Source organism: Plecotus auritus (assembly GCF_963455305.1).
Source record: "Plecotus auritus genome assembly, chromosome: 2".
In the NCBI taxonomy this organism is placed as follows: Eukaryota; Metazoa; Chordata; class Mammalia; order Chiroptera; family Vespertilionidae; genus Plecotus; species Plecotus auritus.
Window position 1 is genome coordinate 170,331,141 of NC_137771.1, and position 24,929 is coordinate 170,356,069.

General features: G+C 40.3%; 1 protein-coding gene across 3 annotated transcripts in view; it reads right to left on the reverse strand.

The window, feature by feature from the left end:
* Positions 1-592: 592 nt before the first annotated feature.
* The window catches only part of HACD2 (3-hydroxyacyl-CoA dehydratase 2), a 91,210-nt gene continuing 66,873 nt past the window's right edge, over positions 593-24,929 (reverse strand). Inside the window, exons 5-7 of one of the 3 annotated variants that reach the window (XM_080658296.1) lie at positions 11,310-11,431; positions 8,840-9,018; positions 593-3,541 (exon numbers count right to left, since the gene is read on the reverse strand). In XM_080658296.1, the coding sequence (XP_080514422.1) occupies positions 3,459-3,541; positions 8,840-9,018; positions 11,310-11,431 (384 nt within the window). In that variant the 3' untranslated portion in view covers positions 593-3,458. The remainder of the gene's footprint in view (positions 3,542-8,839; positions 9,019-11,309; positions 11,432-24,929) is intronic. The other 2 variants (XM_080658297.1, XM_080658298.1) reach the window with 2 other exon arrangements.

The following is a 24,929-nucleotide window of genomic DNA, read 5'->3' on the forward strand; positions in this document are numbered from 1 at the left end:
TGCCCGGCACACGGAGACATCAAGCTTTCACTGAGGTGAAGACACCTGGAGCCTAGAACTAGCAGGCCAGAAGCGGCTGCTGAGTACCCTGTGGGCGGAGGAGCCCCGAGCACGCTGTCTGTGGAGGCATCTTCAGAAGGAGGTACTTGACCTCTTGACCACGTTATCTGTCTGATATGCGATGAGCATTGCTGGGCAACAGGAGTATTTCCCCTTTCAACTTATACTAAAAGAGTTAGGCTAAAGACAGAAGCAAACAAACAAAAAAGACATTAACAACAAGGGTCCTCAATCGTCCACTGATGAGTTTCTTAGCTTCCTGGTCACCTAGGTGAGGACTCCCCCTTGTCCCTCTGCAGCCGAGTTGGGGACAGGCTTGATAAGCGTGAAGACTGGCAGGAAGAACAACTTGTTGGAAACCTCTTAATGTAATCCACTTTTCCTGTAGGTGCAGAACCACATGATGAGCAGAAATACATTTTAAAATAGTCAAAGAGTGAGCTGGAATCTGTGGCAGAACTGAAACGTGTCCATGTTCCTACACCATCACTTTCGGGCCAATTTAATGTGAAAAATCACCAGACTCACTGGCCAGTGTTTCAGATCCAGGCAGAGCACACACCAGTTTATTTTGAAATGCAACACAGATCAGTATTTTATGAATACAACTTATTACTACATTATCAGGTAAAAACAGCTTCCAAATGCATGCATAGAAAGTTAAGCATAGTCTTTGAATGCCTTATTTCTAAATATACAAAAAATACATTTAAATTATAGAATTTAGTGAATCAAAGACTTATAAAATTACAATTTTGGTTTTCACAACATAGAAAAAATACAAAAATGACTATATATGATCATATAAATTTTTACCCAAATTTCAAAGCAGTACATACTGATTCTGCTGTTTTATGTTTTACCTGAAACTCAGAATTGAAAAGAATTCGTAGGTTGCACCACATCGATGACAACCTTTTATTACAAATGAATAACCAAAGGCGCAAGTGGAAATGAGGGCAGTCTCTTCACAGGCCTCTTTAGCGCTACATCTTCCACAGGAAGCTCACGCCAGAGGACCGTTCTCGTCTGGCAGGGTGGTGCTTTATTCCAGGACTAACTCTCCACCATGCCTTTGATCACAGGCAATGCATGTTAAATGAACGATCCCAACCTTAGCAAACGAAACACAGCAAGATGCAAATCAGCAGCTCGTGTCTACAAAGCACTACTGCGCACCTCACAGAATCCTCTGCCACAAGGTGGTCCCGAGAGGGATTTGAAACATCCTGTCAGGGGGCAGCTGATGTCTTTGTGCCCTGAAATGAACACTGTAAGTCTGACAAAACACCCACCAAACACCACCTTTTTCATTCACACTTTGTAGGAAGGTGGACATTTGTTGGGGTTGGATGGTCTCAATTCCTAAAGGAATGCCACCACTTCGAAGGAAACATTATTTATGTTGGAGCTAAAGAAATCAGTTACTGGGAGAGGTGGCTGAAGGACACGGCATGTCTTACTTATCTGCCACGAGCATTTTACATGTTTGATGATGAAATAAACATTTTTGAGAAGAAAGTTGTTTGCTGTGTTCTTGTTGCAATTGGATGCAATACTACTGTCTGCAACAGACTATTTCCCTAAACAGTGACAAATTACAATAGAGAGGCCTGAATAAACACATCCAGCAACCCTGAAAAACCTGCACTTTTCATCCCATCATCTAACTATCCCAACAACAACTGAAAAAAATCTTACCCAAATTAAACAATAAGGCTATTATAATCCAAATTGATTCTATTTGATAGAAGAAATACAGTTTTGAAAAATGAAATGAGAAAAAGCATGAAATATAATCTTTCCCATACATTTTGTTTATCAAGTACAATAGATTCTAATTTCAATATGCCCAAGCGAAGAGTGCTGACTGTGCGAAGCAGAATGTTAATGTTCAATTCAGAAGTAATTTATTACACATCTGCCTGAATCACATTTTAGGCTGCATATTTTCTTCTCATTCTTATGTTAACTTTCAAGCCTCTATGAAAATAAGCATTTCGAATTTACTTTCCATTATGACATTCTTCTGACATTAGCAATTATATTTTAAGTGATAATGACTCTATAAGCTAGACTTTTAAAGTTTTAAAGATCAACCAATTTTTCAAAAAAAAAAAGGCTCCACAAAGAATATCCTGTGTTTAAAATCTAGTGCACATCTGAGCTTGGGCTTTGCATTTCCCTCCAGCCCTTTCTGGAAGTGTCTGAAATGCACAGCTGAGCAATTACATGGCACCAAGACATGATGCTGATTAGATAATGTCCATGAGCAAGGGCACGTGGGTGACACTGCTTCCAGCTCCCGACTGCCCACTGGATATCCCACTGCCTCTGGATGTACAACTTGGTGGGAATTACGGAGGACCATAGTTAGAAGTATCCAAACAGAAGAGTTTCATGAAAATTTAAAAATATAATGATCAAGGTGTAGAAACAGAAACCTCTTCCTGAACGTTCTTCCGACTACATTTCTGAAGTGACACCTTCCATGTGTTTCATGAGCAGATCCTCCCCTTCTGTGACTAGACTGGTTTTGGCCATAGATGAGAACAGCTGCTGCAAATGCATCGCTCAGAGGGGCTCTGAGAACAGGACTGGGGAGGTGCCTGTCATTTACTACGCTGAAACTCTCCCTTCCTGAGCACTGTCGTTTTGTTAAATATAAGTGGGGCTTAGCCCCAGGTAAGGTAGGTTCTCTATAATATACGCATACTTATTAGATTCAAGCATGTTTCTTAGTGGCAGGCAGTAATGACTCAACTGAAAACAAAAGGGTTCTAGCTGTTTTCTGATTATGGGTACTACCCCAAAGCTTCACAGACATACGAACTGTGTATTTCATTCACTAGACACGAGGGAAAGGTCCTAGCCATAACTTCAGAGCATTCCAGAGAACAAAGGTTGCCGCTGCAAAAACACAAACAGTTCCCAGCATGCAGTGGAGCACTTTGAAAGGGGATGCTGACCACGCTGCAGACTGAACAGATCTCCTGCAAGCCGGGCACCCAGCTGGTGCCACCTCCATCCTCAGACTGCAACTCTCAGGCATTCAGTGTTACAGATCTTTCTTTATCAGATACATGAAGGAAACGGGGGGCGGGGTGGGGGTAGAAAATGCCAAATCCCTGTCTAGTGCCATCATAAATATTGGGAACTTCTGGTTGAAAAAGCATGCTGAATGGACTGGCCAGGGTGTTTTATGTAACAGCTTTTTTTGTTGTTTTATCTTATAAAATCACAGACCTGTGTGACACTGGATTTTGGTTTTTGTTTTGTTTTAGTATTTTAAAAATAGTTTTACTTATTTTCTATGAAACGTATTGGGAACTCAAAAAGTCTGCAGCATTTTTTTGTGGTTGAAAAGTTTGTTTTTCAAAGGGGTGCAGAAACAGGAACTATTCAAATTTCTTGTGTTCTTCAGTATGAGAAAGGACCTTTCTTCTCTGGTGTATCATGTGGAAGTATAACTGGGGGAAAACTGGAAAAAAAAGAAAGAACTGGTTAAGGAGAACATTTAAAATTGCATGTTTAAAGCACAAGGACTTGCCTGGCCAGTGTGGCTCGGTGGTTGAGCGTTGATCCATGAACCAGAAGGTCATGGGTTTGATTCCCAGTCAGGGCACATGCCTGGGTTGTGGGCTCAATCCTCAGTTGGGGGCATGCAGGAGACAGCTGATTGCTGTTTCTCTCTCATCGATGTTTCTATCCCTCTCCCTTCCTCTCTCTCTAAAACAAATAAAAACATTTAAAGCACCTAGACTTAAGGTCCTCCTTACTTTCTGACTACTTGATTGTCCAGTTGCCAAGAAGTGGCAAAGTATACTTGGGGAAGGAGAAAAAAAGCAGATACCTACCTTTACCTGTGTTAGCCAAGGAGGAAGCGTCGTGTGGATGGACTGACAGACATTACTGTCACTACCATTACCAGTCAAGATGCCATAGAGCCACCAAATTATATTCTTTACACTCTTATTACCTTTACACTCATTCTCTGATTTCATAACAACCAGGTGAAAAATTCTAGGGAGGGAGTTATTGTCCATGTTTCAGAGGAGGAATTCAAGCCCAGAGAAGGCAGGCAACTTTGGGGTTTCACTGCAAATCACTGACAGTCAGGACCAGGCTCTGGGCTGTTCTGTGAAGGGCCAGGCTGAGACGGGGGAGGAGTGCTACTACATCTAATCTGAACACAACTAAGACAGGTCTGAGTGCAGAAAAAGTCTTTATGAAAAGATAGTATCTTAGGCACTGGAGAGTCTGTTCTTGGTAATTTGTAGATTACTTTAAAAAGTGATGGCTCTCAAATGAACTGGATAGTACTGCCTACTTAGGGAATATTTGGAAATGGAGGGAGAGAACATTTGGAAAATGCCAGTTTAAGCTGTCTGGCATTCTGAAGGTTACTGTAAACTGGGCGATTCAATAACCATGTAAGAAACTCCAGTGAGATGGTCTTGGGTGTACAATATCCTTCCTTTCCTGCCCTTCCCAGCAGTTCCAATGTCAATTTTTGGACAATAACTTGTATTTTGGGGGAGGTAATTTCTAGTATTGCCAACGCTCTCTGACAGTTTCTTCCTTTTTAAATGGGTTCCAAGTTGGACAAATTTCACATGGTCCTCCCAAGTTTCAAATGTACTCCAGGCCATCAGTGGGCATGTGCAGATCTGATAAGCTGCAGAGGCGGATGCCGAGCAGGGCTGCCAGCCACTCCACTCACTATTTGCAGGCAGAAAGTTATTCACAGAAAAGACCCAGCTTGTGCATGTAATTCAACAGTGAACTATTTTAGTACAAGAGAGCCAAAAAATTTGACAAGCTCTATAATCTAAAAACTGGAAGTAAAGATATAATTAAACTGTAAGGAATGATAATTGTAATCCCTTAAAAATGCGGGCCAGTCACATTTCTATAGATGTGCTTTCGTAAAGGGAAGTGTTGTGGTCTTTTCCTCTGGTTTCATTTGATTACAACACCCTGTACAGAGCGGCTACAGCCTCACAGCTAGTTCAGAGGGTGGGAGGGGGGACAGTGAGCTAGAAGCCATTCAGTAGGCCCTCAGCGGCAGGTAGAGCAAGATGGCCTAGTATGCCTTCACCCCTGTATGCAAGGGCCTGCAGGCTGCCCAAGAGGCAGATGTCAGAAACAAAGGGCAAATATGGCCCTTGAGTTCTTCCACATCATCCAGAGGTTTCTTAGTGCCTAAGAAAAAGGAATGGGGATACTTGGGCTGAAGGTTCTCTACAGCTCTAGCGGTGACCTCTTCCTGGTGACCAAAACGTGGATGACACTGTCTCCATCGGAATCACCCACATGCTCAGGCTAAAGCCAACTATTAGGGTTAAGACAATTCCAGATTCATGGCTCCCATTTTTTAACTCCGTTGGGCTATAATGAAGACTATCCCTAAGAAAACCTCAACCTGACAATAGGCTACTTAGAATTCTACCTTCTGCTCTTCTAGTTCAGGACACACAGACAATTGGTGTGTTGGGGTGGGTGTGGGGGCTGGTGGGTGCCACTGTGCCCCCCTTCCTGTAAGAAGATGGACTCTCTCGCCCTGGCCGGTTTGGTTGTCGTTAGAATGTCGGACCATGGACTGAAAGGTGGAGGTTCAATTCGTGATCAAGAGCACATACTCAGTTGCAGGTTCAATCCCAGAACTCTGTTGGAATTCATGAGAGAGGCATCCAATAGATGTGTCTCTCTCACATTGATGTCTCTCTCTCTCTCTCCCCCTCCACCCTTCCTTCCACTCTCTATAAAAAAAATCAATGGCAAAAACATCCTCGGGTAAGGATTAAAAAAAAAAAAAAGAAGAAGATGGGTTCTCTTTTTCTCTAGGGAAGGATGACTTGGAGGATGAGAGCAACTGGAAATGCTCTGTCTGGAGCAAGTTTCGTTTCAGTTTCTCCAAAAATTAGAGCTATCGTTATAGTTACTGACAACTGGGAGAGCCAGCTTCTTGGTGCCTTCACCCTACATCATTGTTTCTCAGCCTTTTTATACCCCATTCTATAACCAGTTTTCACCAATGTGGGGAGGGAAAATGTAAACAGGACTTAGACATCTACTGAGTCCTGCAGACACTGCACCTACTGCCACTGCATGCAGCAGGGAGGATCACCTTGCACAGGACTCCAAGCTTCCCAACACAAGAGCACTGCTGGGTCAGGGCTCATGGGCCGCAATCTGGGCTACATGTGCATTAATGCAGTAACGGGTCAGGACCATAAAAGCAGGTGTTGCCTTATGTAATATCTATCACAAACTTCCTATTAAAGAAAGTTAAAAGAAACTTAAGTTGCAGAAAGAAAACCAAATTGGTAAAGACCACATGTCAACAGCAACCTCTCCTAATTCTGCATTTCTTCTAATAAATACAACGCTTCGGAAAGATGAAATGTGCGGTTGGCTGGAACGAAGTGTACAAACTGGCCTCCGTGCTACCGCCTGCCCCGCCCCACCCCCACCCGAGGCGCCCAGGGTGCTGGCAGACAGGATTTGCAGCAGGTCTGGGCTGCCATCTTGAGCTGGGTGGGGTGTCAGGGATTTGGAAGAAATCTTTTAATCTTTATTAGAAATCAACGCCTACTCTTTGTCCAGAAGAGTTAAGCCACCTTAAAAAGGAAAGACTATAAACTTCAACTGAGCCAAGTTCTCTTACCAAAAGGAGGCTGAAAGTGAAGGGGCAAGGAACCGAGATGAAGAAACAGACGTGTTGAGAAGTCTGTGCAGACAGCTGGCTGAGGGCTTCTCTCACATGTTAAAGCTGAGGAGGAAGCCCCACAGAACGGGAATGTTCTCCTGGAGGAATGCTATCAATGGGGAGGCTGCCTGTGGGAGACCAGGCCCCTCCGCTGTCATGAGGTCAGCAGGGAAGGCAAAGGCTGGGCACTGGCTGGCCATCAGCACACAAGAAAGAGTGGAGGCGCAGACGCGGACTGCCCAGGAGGGCTGTTGCGGAGAGGAAGCCCTCCTTTCTGACAGGCAAAGACCCTGCAGCAGCCCTGATTTCTGCCAGTGTGGCAGCATCTTGTTACTGGTTTGACTGCACGAGACCCTCCTTGACCCTTTCCAGGGTACCCAGAATGGCATCTATTTTCTATTTACGAAAAAAACATGTTAAATGTAACCAGTTAACTGCCACAGCTAATGCCATGCGTCCAAAGCCATCCCTGTGTCTGTAGACGCTTGTGGCATACGAAGGGTTAAATAAGTCTAGTGGCACCTGCTCACTGGGATAATACCTGTTATTCCAGGATAGCAAAACTGCAACTAAGAATTGCTGCTCTGGAGACTGGAAGATGAAACTCTTAGGGAACAATATCAGAAAGGTAAAAAACTGTAAGCTAATTTTTATTACTTGAATTTTTAGGTTCTTCCATATTTACCTTCTATTTGATAAGCAACTCCCTTTTACATCTGAGAGATGGCCTTTAGCCACCATGATTTCAGCACCCAAGAGAAGGACCTGATAATTAATAGAGTGGGAAGTGAGTCATGAAGCAGAATTGTGTCCAAGATAAATGCTCACATGAAATCAGGATGCAGTTTTTTTCACAATGCATGAAATGCAGGTTTCCTCAGAGGGACACTAACATGTCCTTATGACTGTTAGGATGATTCACACAGTTAATGCCGTAGGCTGAAGAAAAGCCCAACCCTCCTGTCTGAATTTAACCCAAGGTTTAGGGGAGAAGACAGCACCTTATAGACGAAAATAAGAGCCAGTCACAATGGCTACAGGAATAGCTAACAGAAAAGAAACACATGTCCTTTTGGATATGTGGAAATCAACCACAGGATTTCAATGAACAACAGAATTCAAGAAAAGGACCAAACAACTCTTCCTCAGCAAACAGGACTCACTTCACAGAGGCCTCAAACATAGCATTTTCCCTCTGTTCCCAAGTATGCTGGGGGCACATCTGATTATTCAGTATAGGCCTTTAGCAGCACTGTTAAATACTGGAAGCCACCCTGAAGAGAACACTATGTTCTGTTCAAATGGTTTTAGTGCTGGTTTCTAAACAGGAAAATAAAAAATATAGAAAAAAATAAATTAATGTTTTTATTTTATTTTTTAATCCTCACCCGAGGATATATTTTTCCCTTGCTTTTAGAAAGAGTGGAAGGAAGGGGGTTGGGTGCGTGGGAGAGTAACATTGATGTGAGAGAGAGACACTGACTGGCCGCCTCCCCCACATGCCCCAACCGGGGCAGGGGAATGAACCTTCAACCCAGGTATGGGGCCCTGACCAGGAATTGAACCTGTGACCCCTTGGTCCACGGGCCAAAGAGCCAACCACTGAGCAACATGCCAGGCCAATTAACCTGTTTGTATTTTGCTATTTGTTTCCAGTTAACTACTGATTCCTTAAAAATGAAGAACTGTCTATTTGATATAGTAAAAATGCAAAAAACCCCACCATTTTACAACGTTTTTCCGATACCATAATAAGCAGTTCTTGAGAAACAGAAAAAGTCAAGGTAATGGTTTAATGGCTTTTTTTGTTTTCCACTCAGTATTTTTCCCCAACAGTTACCATCCTGGTAGTCAGTGTTTCAAACCCACACACTAAGAAGGGCTGCATTTTGGCATCTGTATTGAGAAGGAGTCATCTTTCTACAACTACTACCAGAGAAAATTCCCAATAAACCAGATTTACGTTTACCTAAATATGGTGTAAAAACAGCCAAACGCATTTAACTCTAGCTATTGCAGAGCCAATTTTTAACACATAAATGAATTTATGTATAACTGTTTACTTACGTGGAATGTAGGAGATCATTATCAGAATTAGGAATGCATAATAGTCAAAGGAGAAATTGTACTTGTTAGGTAAACTGATGGAGTACAGGCCAGCCTGTCTGACAAAAGGCAAAGCAGCATATATTGTGAGCAATTCTCCTGACACTCCCATTGGATATAGCACAATGAATAGCGTGTACCTAAAACAAAACAAAATGCTCATTACTGAGGCTCGAAGCCAGCGTTAGCAGAAAGACGCACCCACACCCTTCTAATCGGTACTGGTGTTTTAGAAAGTACTGGTCTGTTTATACATTTTCCAGTTCATCCACTGTTAAAGATTAGGTTTTATAAGCCAGTTTTTTATAAGGACCTATAGCAGGTATGTTTCTGAATATTCTAAAATAAAATAAATGTGCTCGGTAAGCCTCAAACAACTCTTCAAAACAACTCCCTATACTAACTGAGGTGATGCCAAATACTGGTAAAGTAGGGCACTGAGTCACGATTTACACTGAACTTACCCTATGGGTTGGGAGTGGATGGGGCATGTGCAGGGAGTTGGGAAAATGTGTTGGAGCATTTGTCTACGAATCCTTAACAATGTACACCAAGTCTGGTCTATAGACAGAAAAAAATAGCGCATTCCATGTGTGTGTACTGCTACTATTACTCAAAGGTCTGTGCATGCTATTGTGAAAACTGAAATATATGCTAATTTTAAAAATTTATGCAAACTTTTCGTCATGTAATTTTTCAATGAAAAAACTATAATTACTAGCACATGGGAGAATCCACACAATTTCTTTCACTTTAAAAAGAAATTCTCTATGTTTCAAAGAGAATTCAGAGTGAAGTTCATCCTATGGTATAAACTGGAAGTCATTTTGAGGTATAAGTATTGCTGAAGAAATCATCAGCTCAGATTTTAAAAAGCCTTTGATGCAGCATTATTCACAATAGCCAAGATATGGAAGCAACCTAAGTGTCCACTGATAGATAAAGATTATATATAATGAAATATTACTCAGCCATAAAAAATAATAAAACCTTGCTATTTGTGATGGATGGTCCTAGAGGATATTATGCTAAGTGATGTGTCAGACAGAGAAGGACAAATACCATATGATTTCACTTTCATGTGGAATCTAAAAAACAGAACAAATGAACAAACAAAACAGACTCATAGACACAGAAAACAAACTGATGGTTGCCAGAGGGGAGGAGGGAGGGGGATGAGTGGAAAAGGTGAAGGGGAGTAAATTAAGTTATGGGGATGTGACATACAGCATAGGGAATACATAGAGTCAACAGTATTGTAATAGCTTTGTACAGTGACCGATAACTAATTTTACTGCAGTGATCACTTTGTAAGGTGTATAAATAGTCGGATAACTATGTTGTACACCTGAAACTCATATGTAATATTGAGAGCCAACTATACTTTAATAATTAAAAAATAAAAAGTCTTTGGCTGTTTGTGGCTGACAGTGAGTACTGAGCTTCAAAATTCCAGGTACAGGAATTTCCAGGTGCTGAGAAATATGTGATGATGAAAGGAAGACGTTCTCCAATGCCAACCTCAGCATGCTAAGGAGGATGGTGGAAAAGGAAGAATTTTCCATAGGCCATGGGAAACAGGGACAAAAGAATCATTCTCCAATGGTAAAATCAGGGCTTGGTCCATGAATGCTCCCTATACCCAGGGGAGATAGCTTTCACAATGCCTGCCAGGTTGGTTAGAAACTATGTTTTTCCCATTCTTACCTTTTCCTAATAAAAATGTTTACTAGAAAAAAAGGAAGAAAATAAAGACGCGCACATTCTTGAAATGTCACAAACAACTGGTCTGCCTTTAATTTAATCACCCAGCTCATAAACTGCCCAGGAACCACTCTTTTCCTCCCATGAAAGGAGGCATTTGGGCCCCAAGGATACTTTTGCTCCTTTTATTTTGTCAATCCTCCCCATAGTCTTTTTCAACTCAGAAAATTGCTTACAACTGTCTCATGGATTAGTTCAGATAAATAGACGGCCTTTTATCCAACTCATAATGAATATTACTGTAAAAATAATCAAAGCAAAATAAACTGATACTGATCTAAACTGCTATTAATTAGAAATTAATTTAAGAGTCATAGCTTGTTGACAAAATTGAGGAGAATTGGACTTGGTCCAAAAAAACATCATAATGGCAGAAACTCATCAGTAAAATTTGATGCAGACAAAAAAGGGATGCTACATCAAATCACTATTGAATAATTGAAATGCAAAGAATTGATTCAATAAAAATAACAAATATAAAAAATTTAAAACAGTATTTCCAGAATCAAAATTAAGTAGAGTTCCTTATCCTGATGAAATTTACAGACTGGCTTTCTACCCATCCCCCGTCTCATATACTTTTTAAAAAACTTATAAGCAGTATTTAGACAATATTGCAGTGACAGATCATTTCAAAAGTTAGTCTTCATTCCCTGTACTTCTTTACCTGGCCCATTTGATGAGGTAAGGCAGGTGGTTTAATAGACTGAATGTGTAAAAGGAGTAACGGATAATTTCTGTGATTGTCCAGGCAATAACAAACAGAAGGACACTGTCTTCACTCTGTACCTGGAAGAAAAGGAATACAAAAGCAAATAACATTTTATAACTAAAAGTACTCACAATGTGCAGCACCCCTTCCCCGCAGTCCCTTTACAGAGCTGGGGGTTCCAGTATGTGGACACAGTCCCTGGTGTCCATCCTCAGTGGCCACAGCATAACGCAGAGAGCTTGCCACAGAAAGGAACTCACGCCCATGACAACTGTGTAGAAAGCCAATGGGAAGAGACAAGTGAGAGGAACTCAGCTTACTGATGAGATGCAGGGACTGAGAATTACATGAGCTGTAGCCCACAAAAAGAAATTAACATGAGGAGAATGTGAATGGATGTTAGTGGGAGCCAAGAGTGGTTAGATAAGAAGAGTAGAAGATAAGAAGGGTGGAAAGCTTGGATTCCATTAAGAATTTTAATTTGATCTGCAAGACAATGCGGAACCTAAGGAAATTTCAAGGAGGGGTAATATAGTGATTAAAAAACAACTGTAGCCCTGGCCAGTAGGGCTCGCTGGTTAGAGGTCCGCCTATGCACTGGAGGGTAGTGGGCTCGATTTCCAGTCAAGGGCACATGCCTGGGTTGCAGGTTCGACCCCCAGACCCTGTAGGGGCCCATTTGGGAGGCAACCAGTCAACATAGCTTTCTCACATTGATGTTTCTCTCCTCCTCCTCCCCTGCCTCCACTATCTTTAAAAAACCAATGAAAAAAAATATCCTCGTGTTAACAACAGCAAACCATGCTACGGAAGAAGCTAATTCACTGGGTAGGATGGATTCAAGTGGGAGAAGAGGTGGAGACCATCTACCAGGCAAGGCTCATTTATTCTCTCACACCGGTGACTTCTTCCCCGTTAAACTCAAGAATTAAAGAAGCTTCCATGCTGATCACAGGAAGTAGCTAAAGCCAGAAGAGCTTTGGAATTCCTAACCTGCTATGAAGTTTTCAAACAGAAAAAACAATAAACTTCGAAAAGAGTTCCTTAGGTGTTTTTCTTTCTTTTTAAAGAGATGTTCTCACTAGATGCCTCAGAATGCAAATCTTGCATGATAATCTATTTCTGTGGTTTGAACTTTCAACACCTCCTTCCCACCCACCCTGCTAGGTTTACCATGATCCTTAGTGCTTGAAAGCCAGTCATAAGAAACAAGCTCCCACTGCAATTCACTTACATTTTCTTGCATACAGAAAGGGCAGTTCAGAGTTGAATGTGAGGATGAAATTCCACGGAGTAAACTGAACAAATTTTAATTATAAGATGGATCATGTCTTACTCCTAACATCTAACACAACAGAGGTATGGCATGCTAATCTTAATTCTTGCTTCTTCGTATGTGCAATGTTAACAGTTTTTAGCACTTTATTCTTCCTCAGAAAGTGTACATGGAGTGATCCACCTACACAATGAAATAAGCAGTCATTTACATACCTATTAACTAAATTGCCCTGACAAAGAATCTCAAAGCTGCAGTTACCATTCTCTAAAAATGATAAGAATTTTATATTGGCAAGAGCAAGAGCAAGAGTCCTTTTTGTTTCCCTGGTGCTCTCTCACTGGCCAAAGTAAAGTAAAGGCTAACACCTCTAGAGCTTTCATTTTTCAGTCTGTCCCCAAATCCCTGCTTAACACCCATCTATACCAAAATACTCTCAGAGCACACTTCGCTTTTTGATGTACTTTGTAATCCTCCTCATCTTAAGAAGGTATGTTTTATAGCTTTGGGCTCAAGCCTTGCTCAAAGATCTTTGGGTAATAATATTTTGTACTGCAAACATCTTAAAAGCTGGAAGTGTGTTTTATTCATCTTTTGATTCCCAAAAGCACTTTGTGCTTTTCACAAGTAGGCGCTCAACAAATATTTGTAAAGCAAATAAATTCAATCTTAATTAGGTCATTACAAGATTCAGTTCCCTGCTTTTTTTTTTTTAATATATTTTATTGATTTTTTACAGAGAGGAAGGAAGAGGGATAGACAGTCAGAAACATCGATGAGAGAGAAACATCGATCAGCTGCCTCCTGCACACCTCCTACTGGGGATGTGCCCGCAACCAAGTTACATGCCCTTGACCGGAATTGAACCCGGGACCTTTCAGTCCGCAGGCTGACGCTCTATCCACTGAGCCAAACCAGTTTTGGCAAGATTCAGTTCCCTGCTTTTTGATAACTGATATCAGTTTCTGTGTAGTCTTAGTGGCCTTCAAGTAGATAGGTAATAAACAAAACCCCTGAAACCTCCTTCTCTGATCCAGCCTAGTGGTTATTTGATTGACACCTCCTATTCTCCCTTCCCCCTATCGCCCTCCCCCCTCCTCCCCCCCCACCCTTCCTCCCCCCCACCCCCCGTTAGTCTTGAATCAAAAGAACTGTAACATACTCAGACCCAGGCTAAATGTGAAAGCAGTCTGCTCCCAGAATCCACCTATAAAGACCATGTCATAATTTTAAAAAGATGAGGATGGGGGAAATGACCATTTTGTACTAATGATATCTTCAGATCAATGGCAAGTGCAACACCGTTATTAGGAAAGACTTGGGCCCTGGCCGGTATGGCTCAGTTGCTTGGAGCGTCATCCCATACCAAAAGGTGGTGGGTTTAGTTCCTGGTCAGAGCACATACAGGTTTGGGGTTCAATCCCCAGCCAGGGCACATGCAGGAGGCAACGGATCAATGTCTCTGTCTCTCTCTCTCCCCCTCCTCCTTGCTCTCTCTTTAAAATCAATTTAAAAATATGTTCTCTAGTAAGGAATTAAAAAAGAGGACTTAGGTAAAGACAGAGATCAACCTTACCTAATTTGCAGATAATTGACCATTAACACAAAACAGGGCAGAATGTAATGAGTTAAAAGAATAAGATATCCAGCCAGCATGGCTCAGGGGTTGAGCATAGGCCTACGAACCAGGAGGTCATGGTTAGATTCCTGACAGTAAGGTATCTAGGATCCCGGTCGCATCTCAACTAACTTCCTCAGCCCCCGACACAGGGAATGTACTGACTCAATGCTCCTTAACTTGAATGATACCCTGTATTTTCTTTCTTTCTTTTTTAGAAAGCAGGAGTTGGGGACACTTTCTAACAAGTGGGGAGCCTCCTTTCTATCAAGGGCCAATTACACAGAGAAAAAGAATCAACTGATAGTCTTACTGAAGTAAAAACAAAGGCAGTTTACCTTTGGAGGGATTTTTTTGAGGGACAAAGGACGAGGATTATAAAAACTTCAAACTCAGCTGATTTTTGAATTAAGATCTAGAAACATATTTTATTAATTATCCAGAATAAGAGGTTTAATATGTCCACACAAAGATGTGCACTTGAATGTTCACAGTAGCATTACTTATATTAGCTGAAAAGTAAAACCCAAACGTCCACAAATGTTGACTGGATAAACAAAATGTGATGCACATCCACACAGTGGAATCCGATTCAGCACCACAAAGGAAAGAAATTCGGACACCTGATATAACACAGGTGGACCTCGAAAGCATTATGCTGGGTGAAAACAGCCAAATGCAAATGACTACCCTTTGTATGATTTCATGTACATAAAATGGCCAGAAAAGAGAAATCTAAAGACAGCAGATGAAGGTTGGCTGGGGCTGGGAGTGGCATTGGGGATAACTTTTGAAGGGCATGAGGGGTCATAGTGTGGTGAAGGATATATTCTAAGACTGGATTTTGGTGATGGTTATAAACTTTGTGAATTTACTAAAAGGCATTAAATTATAGCTTAAAATGGGGGAAATTTGTGGTATATAAATTACACCTCCATTGAGTTGTTTTTTTTTTTTTTTTTTTTTTTAAAGAATATGGTGCTTACTTTAAATGCATGCAATTGCCTTTTAAAGGAAAAGGGGGAGGAGATTTAGCAAGGTTTACAAAGGAAAAGAGGGAGACAGGTTTAAACTAGGTTGCCAATAATGTCTTGAAGAAGCCATGTTTCAAAGATGCGTGTCCACAGCATGGCCCAGTGGGGGAGTGGGCACAGGCAGTCCTGCCGGCAGGAAACCTTCCTGGGCCTGGTACAGTGAGCTGCATGCAGGACCCTCAGGCTGCAGGCGACAGGTTTCCGTCCCCTGCTCTCCAGCGAGGGAGGAGGCGTTGGGTGTGGGTGGCTTGTATAATTTAGCCAAGGGAGTTTACATAAAATTCAAGCTGGAGAAACAAATGAATGCAAGAGAAAAACCTTTACACACAAACAACATCATATGTTTGACTTTAAAAGGCTCAGGGAGTATCAGTACAAGAAAAGCTGTCATTTTTATTACATTAGAAGAAAAACAGATGGTGCCACATAAGAAAATCACTACTGTAGAAACTATTCTTCTTGGCATTTTGGAACCTGCTGCTTATCACTCTGGTTATTGCAAAAAATAAAAATAAAAATCCCCTGATTATGCTTTATGGTGAGTGTTCTTTCTTCTTCTCCTCAATACCCCTTTCATGTGTGAAGAGATTCTGGTAAAATCAAAGCTGCGAGGATGAGAGCCTGTTCTTGGCAAAAGTGTGACGAGTATGGTTACCTTAGTCTGTTCTGGCTGCCATAATAAAACTCACAGACTGGGTGGCTTAAACAACAGCAATGTATTTCCTTAGGTTTAGAGGCTAAAAGTCCAAGATCAGGGTGCTAGTGCACGTGGTTCCTGGTGAGGACCCTCTCCCTGATTGTCAGCAGGCTGCTCATCACTGTGTTCTCACATGCAGGAGAGAGGGAGGAAGCTCTCTAGGGTCCCTCTTACAGGGGCACTAATGCCCATGACCTGATCTAAACCTCCCAAAGGCCCCATCTACAATTACCGTCACTTTGGGGCTCAACGTGCACGTTTCTGTGTCTGCCTTATTTCACTCGGCATAATGCTTTCAATGTTCATATTTGAACTGAAGTCCACATATGAACTTAAGGGGACACAATTCAGTCCACAGCAATGTTCCAGACCAGGTGTCGGCAAATTTTTCCTGCAAAGGGCCAAACGTATATTTTAGGATTTGTGTCACATGCAGTCTTGGTCGCGTTTTCTTTGTTGTTTATTACACCCTTTAAAAATGTGAAAACCATTATAAAATCGCAGGCTAGATTTGGCCCACAGGTCAATTTGACCCCCCAACTTTGCTTCCTGTTAACTTCTACAAATATCATTCTTCAGCCTTCCTTTGTGGTAGGAGGAGAGAGAGAGAGAGAGAGAGAGAGAGAGAGAGAGAGAGAGAGAGAGAGAGAGAGAGAGAGAGAGACAGAGACAGAGAGACAGAGAGAGACAGAGAGAGAAAGAGTTTTGCTGGGGTGGGAGGGTGGGGAGAGAGCAATCTGTCTATAACCAGTGGACACTATGAAGACAGGAAGTACTTAAAAACATGTATAGGCAAGTTTTTCATGTATATCATCTTAACATCTCAGTAATCTTTTTCTTGTTTGTGGTAAAATATATAACATAAAATTTACCATTTTAACCATTTTTAAGTGTATAATTAGGTGGCATTAAGTACATTCACCATTCACCATGCTGTGCAACCAACACCCCTATCCATTTCCAAAACTTTTTCATTATCCTAAACAAAACACACCCATTAAGTAAAATCTCCACTTCTTTCTCCCTCTAGCCTCTAGTAACCACTATTCTACTTTGTCTCTTTTATTTTTAATTTAAATATATTTTTATTGATTTCAAAGAAGAGAGATAGAAACATCAATGATGAGAGAATCCTTGATTGGCTGCCTCGCCCGCTACTGGGGATTGATCCCACAACCTAGGCGTGTGGATGCTCAACCACTGAGCCACACCGGCTGGACTATTTTCAATCTTTAAAAACTTGCTTATTTTAGGTATCGCATTTAAGTGGAATCATACAATATGCGTGTTTCTGTGTCTGGCTTATTTCACTTAGCATAATGGTTTCAATGTCCATTCATGTTGCAGGCTGTATCAGAATTTCCTTTCTTTTTAAGGCTGAGTAATATTCCATTGTATAAAATACCACATTTTGTTTATCAATCTATCTGATGGGCATTTGAGTGCTTCTATCTTTTGGCTACTGTGAATAATGCTGCTATAAATATGGATGTACAAATACCTGTTTCAATACCTGTTTTCAATTTTTCTGGGTATATACCAAGGAATGGAATTCCTAGATCATTTGGCAATGTTTAACTTTCTTAGGAACAGCCAAGCTGTTTTCCACAGTGGCTGCACCGTTTTCCATTCCTACCAACAGTAACCAGGGTCCCATTCTCTTCACATCTTCACCAAAACTTACTTTACTTTTTTTTTGACAGTAGCCATCCTAACGGGTACGAAGAGGCATTGCGGTTTTCATACACACGTCCCTAATGATCAGCGATGTTGAAGACTTTTTCATGTGCTTATTGGTCATGTGTACATTGTCTTTTGATAAATGTTTATTCAAGGTCGTTGCCTAATTTAATTATTGTTTTTAAATGAATTATTTTTAATAATTATAGTGACAACAGCATTAAAAATAATTATACCTAACAGTTACCAAACTCTTACTATATGACTAGGATTTTATTTGTCTCACTGAATTCATATTTTACAGATGAGAAAAGTAAGGCTTATAGAAGTTTGAACCCAGGTTGTGCCCTGAAACCTGAATAGTTCTGACTTGTCTTCTTGGTCTTCAGGTCTTAAACACAACACACACACACACATACATAAATACTTTTATATGTAAAGTATATGAGTACATATGTATGTAATATGCATATATGTGTATATGTATATGAACACATATGCTCATATGTATATCCTAGCTTTCTTGCTAAAAGGACAAGAAGCAATAATATTCCAGTAGCATCTCAACTACCCAAGTATTGGTTCTTAAATACGATCCTCATTGCTTCTTGGCCTTTAGGTTAGATCAGTGGTCGGCAAACTCATTAGTCAACAGAGCCAAATGTCAACAGTATAACGATTGAAATTTCTTTTGAGAGCCAAATTTTTTAAACTTAAACTTCTTCTAACGCCACTTCTTCAAAATAGACTTGCCCAGGCCGTGGTATTTTGTGGAAAAGCCACACTCAAGGGGCCAAAGAGCCGCATGTGGCTCGCGAGCCACAGTTTGCCGACCACGGGGTTAGATCAAGTCTAAATACCATCCTCAACTAAAAGAAAACAGGCTCCCTGACAAAATGGTTGATTCCAGGGCTGGGGCAGAGGAAATACAGTGAGTCTGAAAGTCTTTTTTGTCAGAAAGTAAGGAAATGCTCAAGGAATGATGGAGACAAGTCAAAAGGACAAGGAAAAGGCCTCCAAATAGTCAAATCACAAACAATTTTAGCATCAAAGTAAATGATAATCCACTGGATCATATAAAAATTAATGAGTCTAAATTAATATAAATAAAATAAATGAATAAACAAATGGGAGAAAAGGGAAGCTATTCCTTATAGCAGGATGCCAACTAATACATGTAAAAAAATGGCAGAAATAAAGAACCACCATTTGGTAACCATCATATTCAGGCAGGAGTCGTTCCCACAAAATACAAATCAACAAAACAGGAAAATGATGACTTGAAGATGGAAAAAGCTGGCATACACAACCAGGAGCAGGCGATCAGGGTCAACGTCACCAGGGGTAGGCTGGGCCGTCATGGCACTGCCACCTCACGTGCTGCCCTGAGACGAGTGTGGCACCATTTCTGTGGTATTCCTGCCAAGAACGCATGGCTTGAACTAGTTATGAGGGAACACTGGATGGATCTAGGTTGAGGGTCACTACAGAAACGAAGGCCTTTACTCTTTAAAACTGTCAAGGACATGGGAGAGAGAGAGAGAGAGAGAGAGAGAGAGAGAGAGAGAGAGAGAGAGAGAGAGAGAAAGCAAGAGGCTCTTCAGGGGGATGGGTCTGAAGAGACCTGACAACAAATGCAATATGCTTGTGGCAGGGAAACCACAACAACCTTGCTCTCCTTTCCCCCAGTCCTCGGCATAATATCTGGGGCACAGAAGATACTTCATGTACTTGAGTATTTAGGGGTGGCAGGACATCAAGTACAGCTTGCTCTCAAGGTTCAGGAAAAGACGAATGATAATGGGTGCATAAATATAGAACAGGAGGCCACAGGACAAATGCAGCAAAATGTCAACAGTTGGGGAACCTGAGTGAAGGAAATATGAGAGTTTTTTGCACTGTTCTGGCAATTGTTCTGTAAATTTGAAATTATTTCACAAAAGTCATTTAGGTACAAGCATCCACTCTGTGGGCAAATTCAACTATGATCTTGTTTCTAGATATGTTATTTTTGATACAAAGCCTCCGAATCTCTTGGGAAAGGTGTGCTATATAATCACACACACAAACATTAGAACATTTAAAACAAAACATATATATAAGAGCACATTAAGAAAAAATAACTTGAGAAGGAATAATTGAATTAATGCTGACCCTCACTCAATTTATATTAACATTACTACTGTCTTAGACTGTAAAAATACCGAGGGAAGGTCCATAAAATTGCTTTGAAGAGGTGTTAGCTTAGTTATAAGACAAAATCCAATGTTTAATAAATGCTTTAGGTGAGGGTAATAATAATGACTAAGATAATAACTCCCATTAGCAGGGCTAATTATTCTTTAAGTATGATAAAAACAATTATATGTAAATTTTCACCAGATAATTGTAAAACTATTTTAATAGGTACAAAATACATTCATTTATATATGAAAAGTCAATTATATCTGTTTTAAATTTTGGGACATAGAAAAGAATTCAAAACAGTTCTTTAGAAGTTTGTCACTAAATTTTTTTGAAAAGATTAGGTTATATCACAGCTAATATGTAGCTCACATTAATTGAGCACTTACTAAGTGCCAGGTACTGTTCTAAGTGCTTTATATGTATCAATTCATTGAGTCCCCAAGACCATTCCATGAGGGGAAACTGGGCCTGGGAGGCTGGAACAATTCCTTAGGAACTGGAACAGACTACTGGAGCCCCTCAACTGGGGCAGCTGAGGTGTGACATGTGGTCCCAGCACCTTGTCCTTCCTCTGCTTATCAGTTACCTACTATACGGTATTGCTGTCTGCTCAGTTTTGCTCCTGTATTATGCTGGAAGACCTGTGAGGGCAGCATCCATGAATTTCCTTTTTCATGTAACCTAGTGCTTAATTAGCACAATACCCACAGCATAGATGATACTGAATAAATATCTGCTGAGTGAATAAGAATCAATAAATAGATAGTGACCCTTCTGCAGTCTGAGCCTGCATGTCTCTCACTTGGTGGAACAGCCTTGAATGAGTAGGCAGGTCCTGGGGAGGGGGAGGCCGAGGATCTCAAGGCTGATGCCTGGTTGTGACTTCAGTTGAGGGCTTGCACTGGAGAGCAGGACAATTCTGACAACAATCCTGGTCCCTTATATAATTTTATTAAACTTTTTGAACAAAAATGTAACTCATTTAATCATCTACTTAAAAGGGATTTCATCCTTGATAAGAAAAAAATTGAAATGTAACAAATATTGACATGTGATGGTTTTAAAAAAAGTTTGGATTAGTATTAGTCTTTTCACATAACAACTGATAATTAATATTTATTAAATATCCATGATAAGGTACATGATGAAAAAACAAAGTATTATTCCATTTTTAATGGAAAATATGAGTTACATTATAAAGAAATATTGATATTGTTCCTCTTTAAAGGAGAGGAAAGCACGTATCTACATAGATTTATAAAAAAATCTACAATGACAAAAAAACTGGTTAACAAATTCTTTCTTACAACGTAATAACTAAAGACAATTTTTTTTTTTTTTGGTAGGGACTATTTTTTTTATGTGGATGAGGGCCTAATTAAATGCTTTGGCCTGCCAAAACAACTCTTGGTCATGAAATTAATTTTTCTGAACATGCAATGAGAAAAATGTATAAGCATGCATTCACAAACAATGCATGAACAATTCTGCATTTATGACCAAGTCAGACATGCAGATCTGAATGCTAAAATGCTCCCATTAGTCCAACTTTAATGTGTTTAGCCCATTTCCTGAAAAACATGAAGGAAAGGTGGTAGCTTCCTCAACAAGCCTCGCTAGTTACTACAATTCGCCTCCCCTCCTATCAGTGCAACCCTGGAATCAAACAGGCCTCAGACTTCCAGGCTGCATGTCCTGAGGCAAGGGACTTTCTTTCTGAGTCCAGGGTCCTCAGGTGAGGATAAGCATGGCTGTTGTAGAATTAGAAAAACATATCAAGTGCTTAGCAAAGTGCTAGCCATTTAATAAATGGCAGTTATCCCATGAAAGGAAAAATTCAATTAAACAAATATTAAGTTCCTATTAGTTATGCTAGCCATTGCTTTGGCTCAGTACAGGGTGGTGGCTGTCTCTTTGGATTTAATAGCAAGATAATGTTTCATTTTGCTTTTTACTGTTTAAGAGATGCCATCTCTCCCTCTTCTTGAAGGTAAATATACTTCTACCAACTTTTGGATGTCACCAGCTACTAGCCTTTCCTAATATGCTTCCCAAGTTCTGTTTGATTGATCATCTCACTTCCAACTATTTCTTTCAATGCAACTCAAGCCTGGAGATCACATCAGAATGGAATCATATTTAGTCCCAACCTTGATCACATTATTTGGTCCAGTCTAGGATCTCAGAAATAGATTACTGCGGTCCCTTGGTGAGGACTAGGCATACTCACCCCACACTCTGCCCCCAAAGCTCATGTAGTAGTCCACTCAACACTGAGGGTAGTGGATAGATCATTATCAGAAATGAAAGTGACATGTCAAAAGAACATGAAATTGTGAAACGACATGGTCCTTTTTGTTCCATTATGACAGGTTAATAATTGCAAAAAATTCAATAAGACAGAAAATAAAATAAACGCTATGTATACTGTCTGCTGGAGCAGGAATATTAACATAGTGGCCCATAGTCCTGGTCTACTGATGTTCTCTTGGGCATATACAGTGCTTTAAAAATATGTGATCCCATTTTTAAAATTGGGAGGATCTACATAAAAAAATCATCTGGATTTCTGCCTTTTTAAAAAAACAGTTCAGACTGCATAACCCTGGATCCATTCAACAATTACTAGCTCTTGTGAGATGGCGCATGCGCCGTCCAGTCACTGTTTTTCATGAACTTTCTTTTAAAACCCACCAGTGGGACAGACACCTGTTGCTATAGATGGCAAAGTGCTACACAAATGTAACATTCTAAAAAACTAAATTTGAAAACCTATAAAGTATTATTTAAAATTTTGGTTAGTTTGATTCATTTTTGCATTTGAGACTTCGAACATACTTTTCTTTGAGGCAATGACCTCAACAAAAGATTTCTTAAACCTGATTTAACAAGACAGCACCAATACTGAAGGCAAAAGAGATGCACGATTTTCAAGTTTTGGGTTATTCTGGTAATTTTCTTGCCAGGGAAAAATAATGGAAAGGGGAGAAAATGCCAAAACTCATTCTGTTAAAAACAAACGTATATGTAGCAATCTGAAGAAAACAAAAGTCTTTAATGCATCAAATTTAATAATTAGTGACCCCCCCCACCCTCTAAAATGCAAAGCTTACTCTCAGCATGCATCCACACATGTATATCAAGCCGTGTCTTACAAGTTTCCAAAGTGCACCAGGGTTTCACTTCAGACTTGAAAGGGTCCTCTCTGGAAAATGCAGAGAACTTAGTAATATGCTTTATTTTATCCATGATGCATCACAACTTGTAATGAGAGCTTCCTAACTACATAGGGCATCTTGACATGAGTAAGTAAAAAAGGTTATTGAGCCCTCTTCTTGGAAGAAACTGAAATATACTTTATATATCTCTCATAGAAGCAGGGGGAAGGTGATGATTTCTCAAGATTCCCAGGGTGACCAGTTACCTGCGGCATTCATTGTGCAAACCACTGTCAGGAGGGTGAACATACTGGTATTCTTGCCAGATTAAGTATTTTTAATTAAACTATTGAAACTTCATATTCATGCTTAAAAATAAAGTTATAATGAAAAAGCTACAGTATATAAAGAACCAAGTTGGCAAAGGAACAAGTGATTTAAGAGATAATTGCTATTGCCATTTATTAAATTTTCAAGTGAATATTAATCAATGCTTTAAAAATGCCACTCATTGTACTGTGGGCAGACCTGTTTAAAAGCAGTTTATAGGTAATAAGTTTTAACTTTCCTTGACTTTGCTGACATATTTTAGCAATGCTCATGATGCATGCCAATCATCTCACTTTTACAGTGTGAAATGAGAATCTCTGAGCGCGTTAGGATAATAATGTTGACTATTCTTCTATGGTACCTTTTAACTCAAATAAGAGAGAAAAAGCCTGTGAAATAGTTTTCAACAAGGTAAACCTGGGGACATGCCATCATGGTGAATCCACTGAGGAAGCCAAGCTGCAGGCCTCACCAGTTAATCAGCTGCTACCACTGCAGATGAGACCACCATCCACAGATTCCCACACCTGCAATTAGGATTTTTATAACAACTTAACTTAGGGCACTAAAAACATCCCTGTATTTAAAGAACAATGCATACCAAGTATACCATATTAATTTGCTTTGATGTTTTGGTTTCTTAAAAATCATAGTCAAGTATATATGAGATAAAACACATAAAAACCTAATTGACTGAAATCAAGAGAATGGTAAATATTACACCGAACACTGAACATCTACAGCTGTACTGTCCAATATGGTAACCTCCAATCACATGTGGCTAAGTAAAATAAAATGAAATTAAAATTCAGTTCCTCAGTCATACTAACCTCATTTCAGGGATTCATATAGTAAGTAGGTACTGAATGGACAGCACAGATGTGGTAAGTTCTGCGGGACAGTGCCTGGAGACAAAACACTTAATCTACTAGTAGAAAGACTTGGTAAGCAACATGTTTCATTGCTACATAGTACCAAAAAGTTATTATTATTATTGGTTTGAATAAATAGTCTAAATAAGCATCTTAATTCATTTCACCTTCAAACCATCGGTGAAAATTGGTTTGAATGCCAGAACTCACTTACTGGAAACTCACCGCTGACAATGAAACTTGACAGCACAGTTCTGGCACAGAGCTTTGTTTCCCCGTGTGATTCTTCAATTCAAGCTGATGACATACAATCGAAGCTGAAACCACTTAGGCTCTCAGCCTGTAAATCTCACGTACTTATCTGGGAAACTATTTTTTTTCTTCCTTCATTCTCATTCCTTTTCCATGACAGTTTTCTAGTTTCAGAAGTCAAGCATCTTTGTTAAACCCAGGACTGCAGTCAACCAGACCTGGCTCTGAACAGGCTTCCTGTTATTTGTAAGTAGCAGCAATACCTAAAGATACTACCTAATAGCCCGGCTGGTGTGCTCAGTGGTTGAGCTTCGACCTAGGAACCAGGAGGTTGTGGTTTGATTCCCGGTTGGGGCACATGCCTAGGTTGTAGGCTCGATCCCCAGTGTGGAGCCTGCAGGAGGCAGCCAATCAATGGTTCTCTCTCATCATTGATGTTTCTGTCTGTCTCTCTCTCTGTCCATTCCTCTC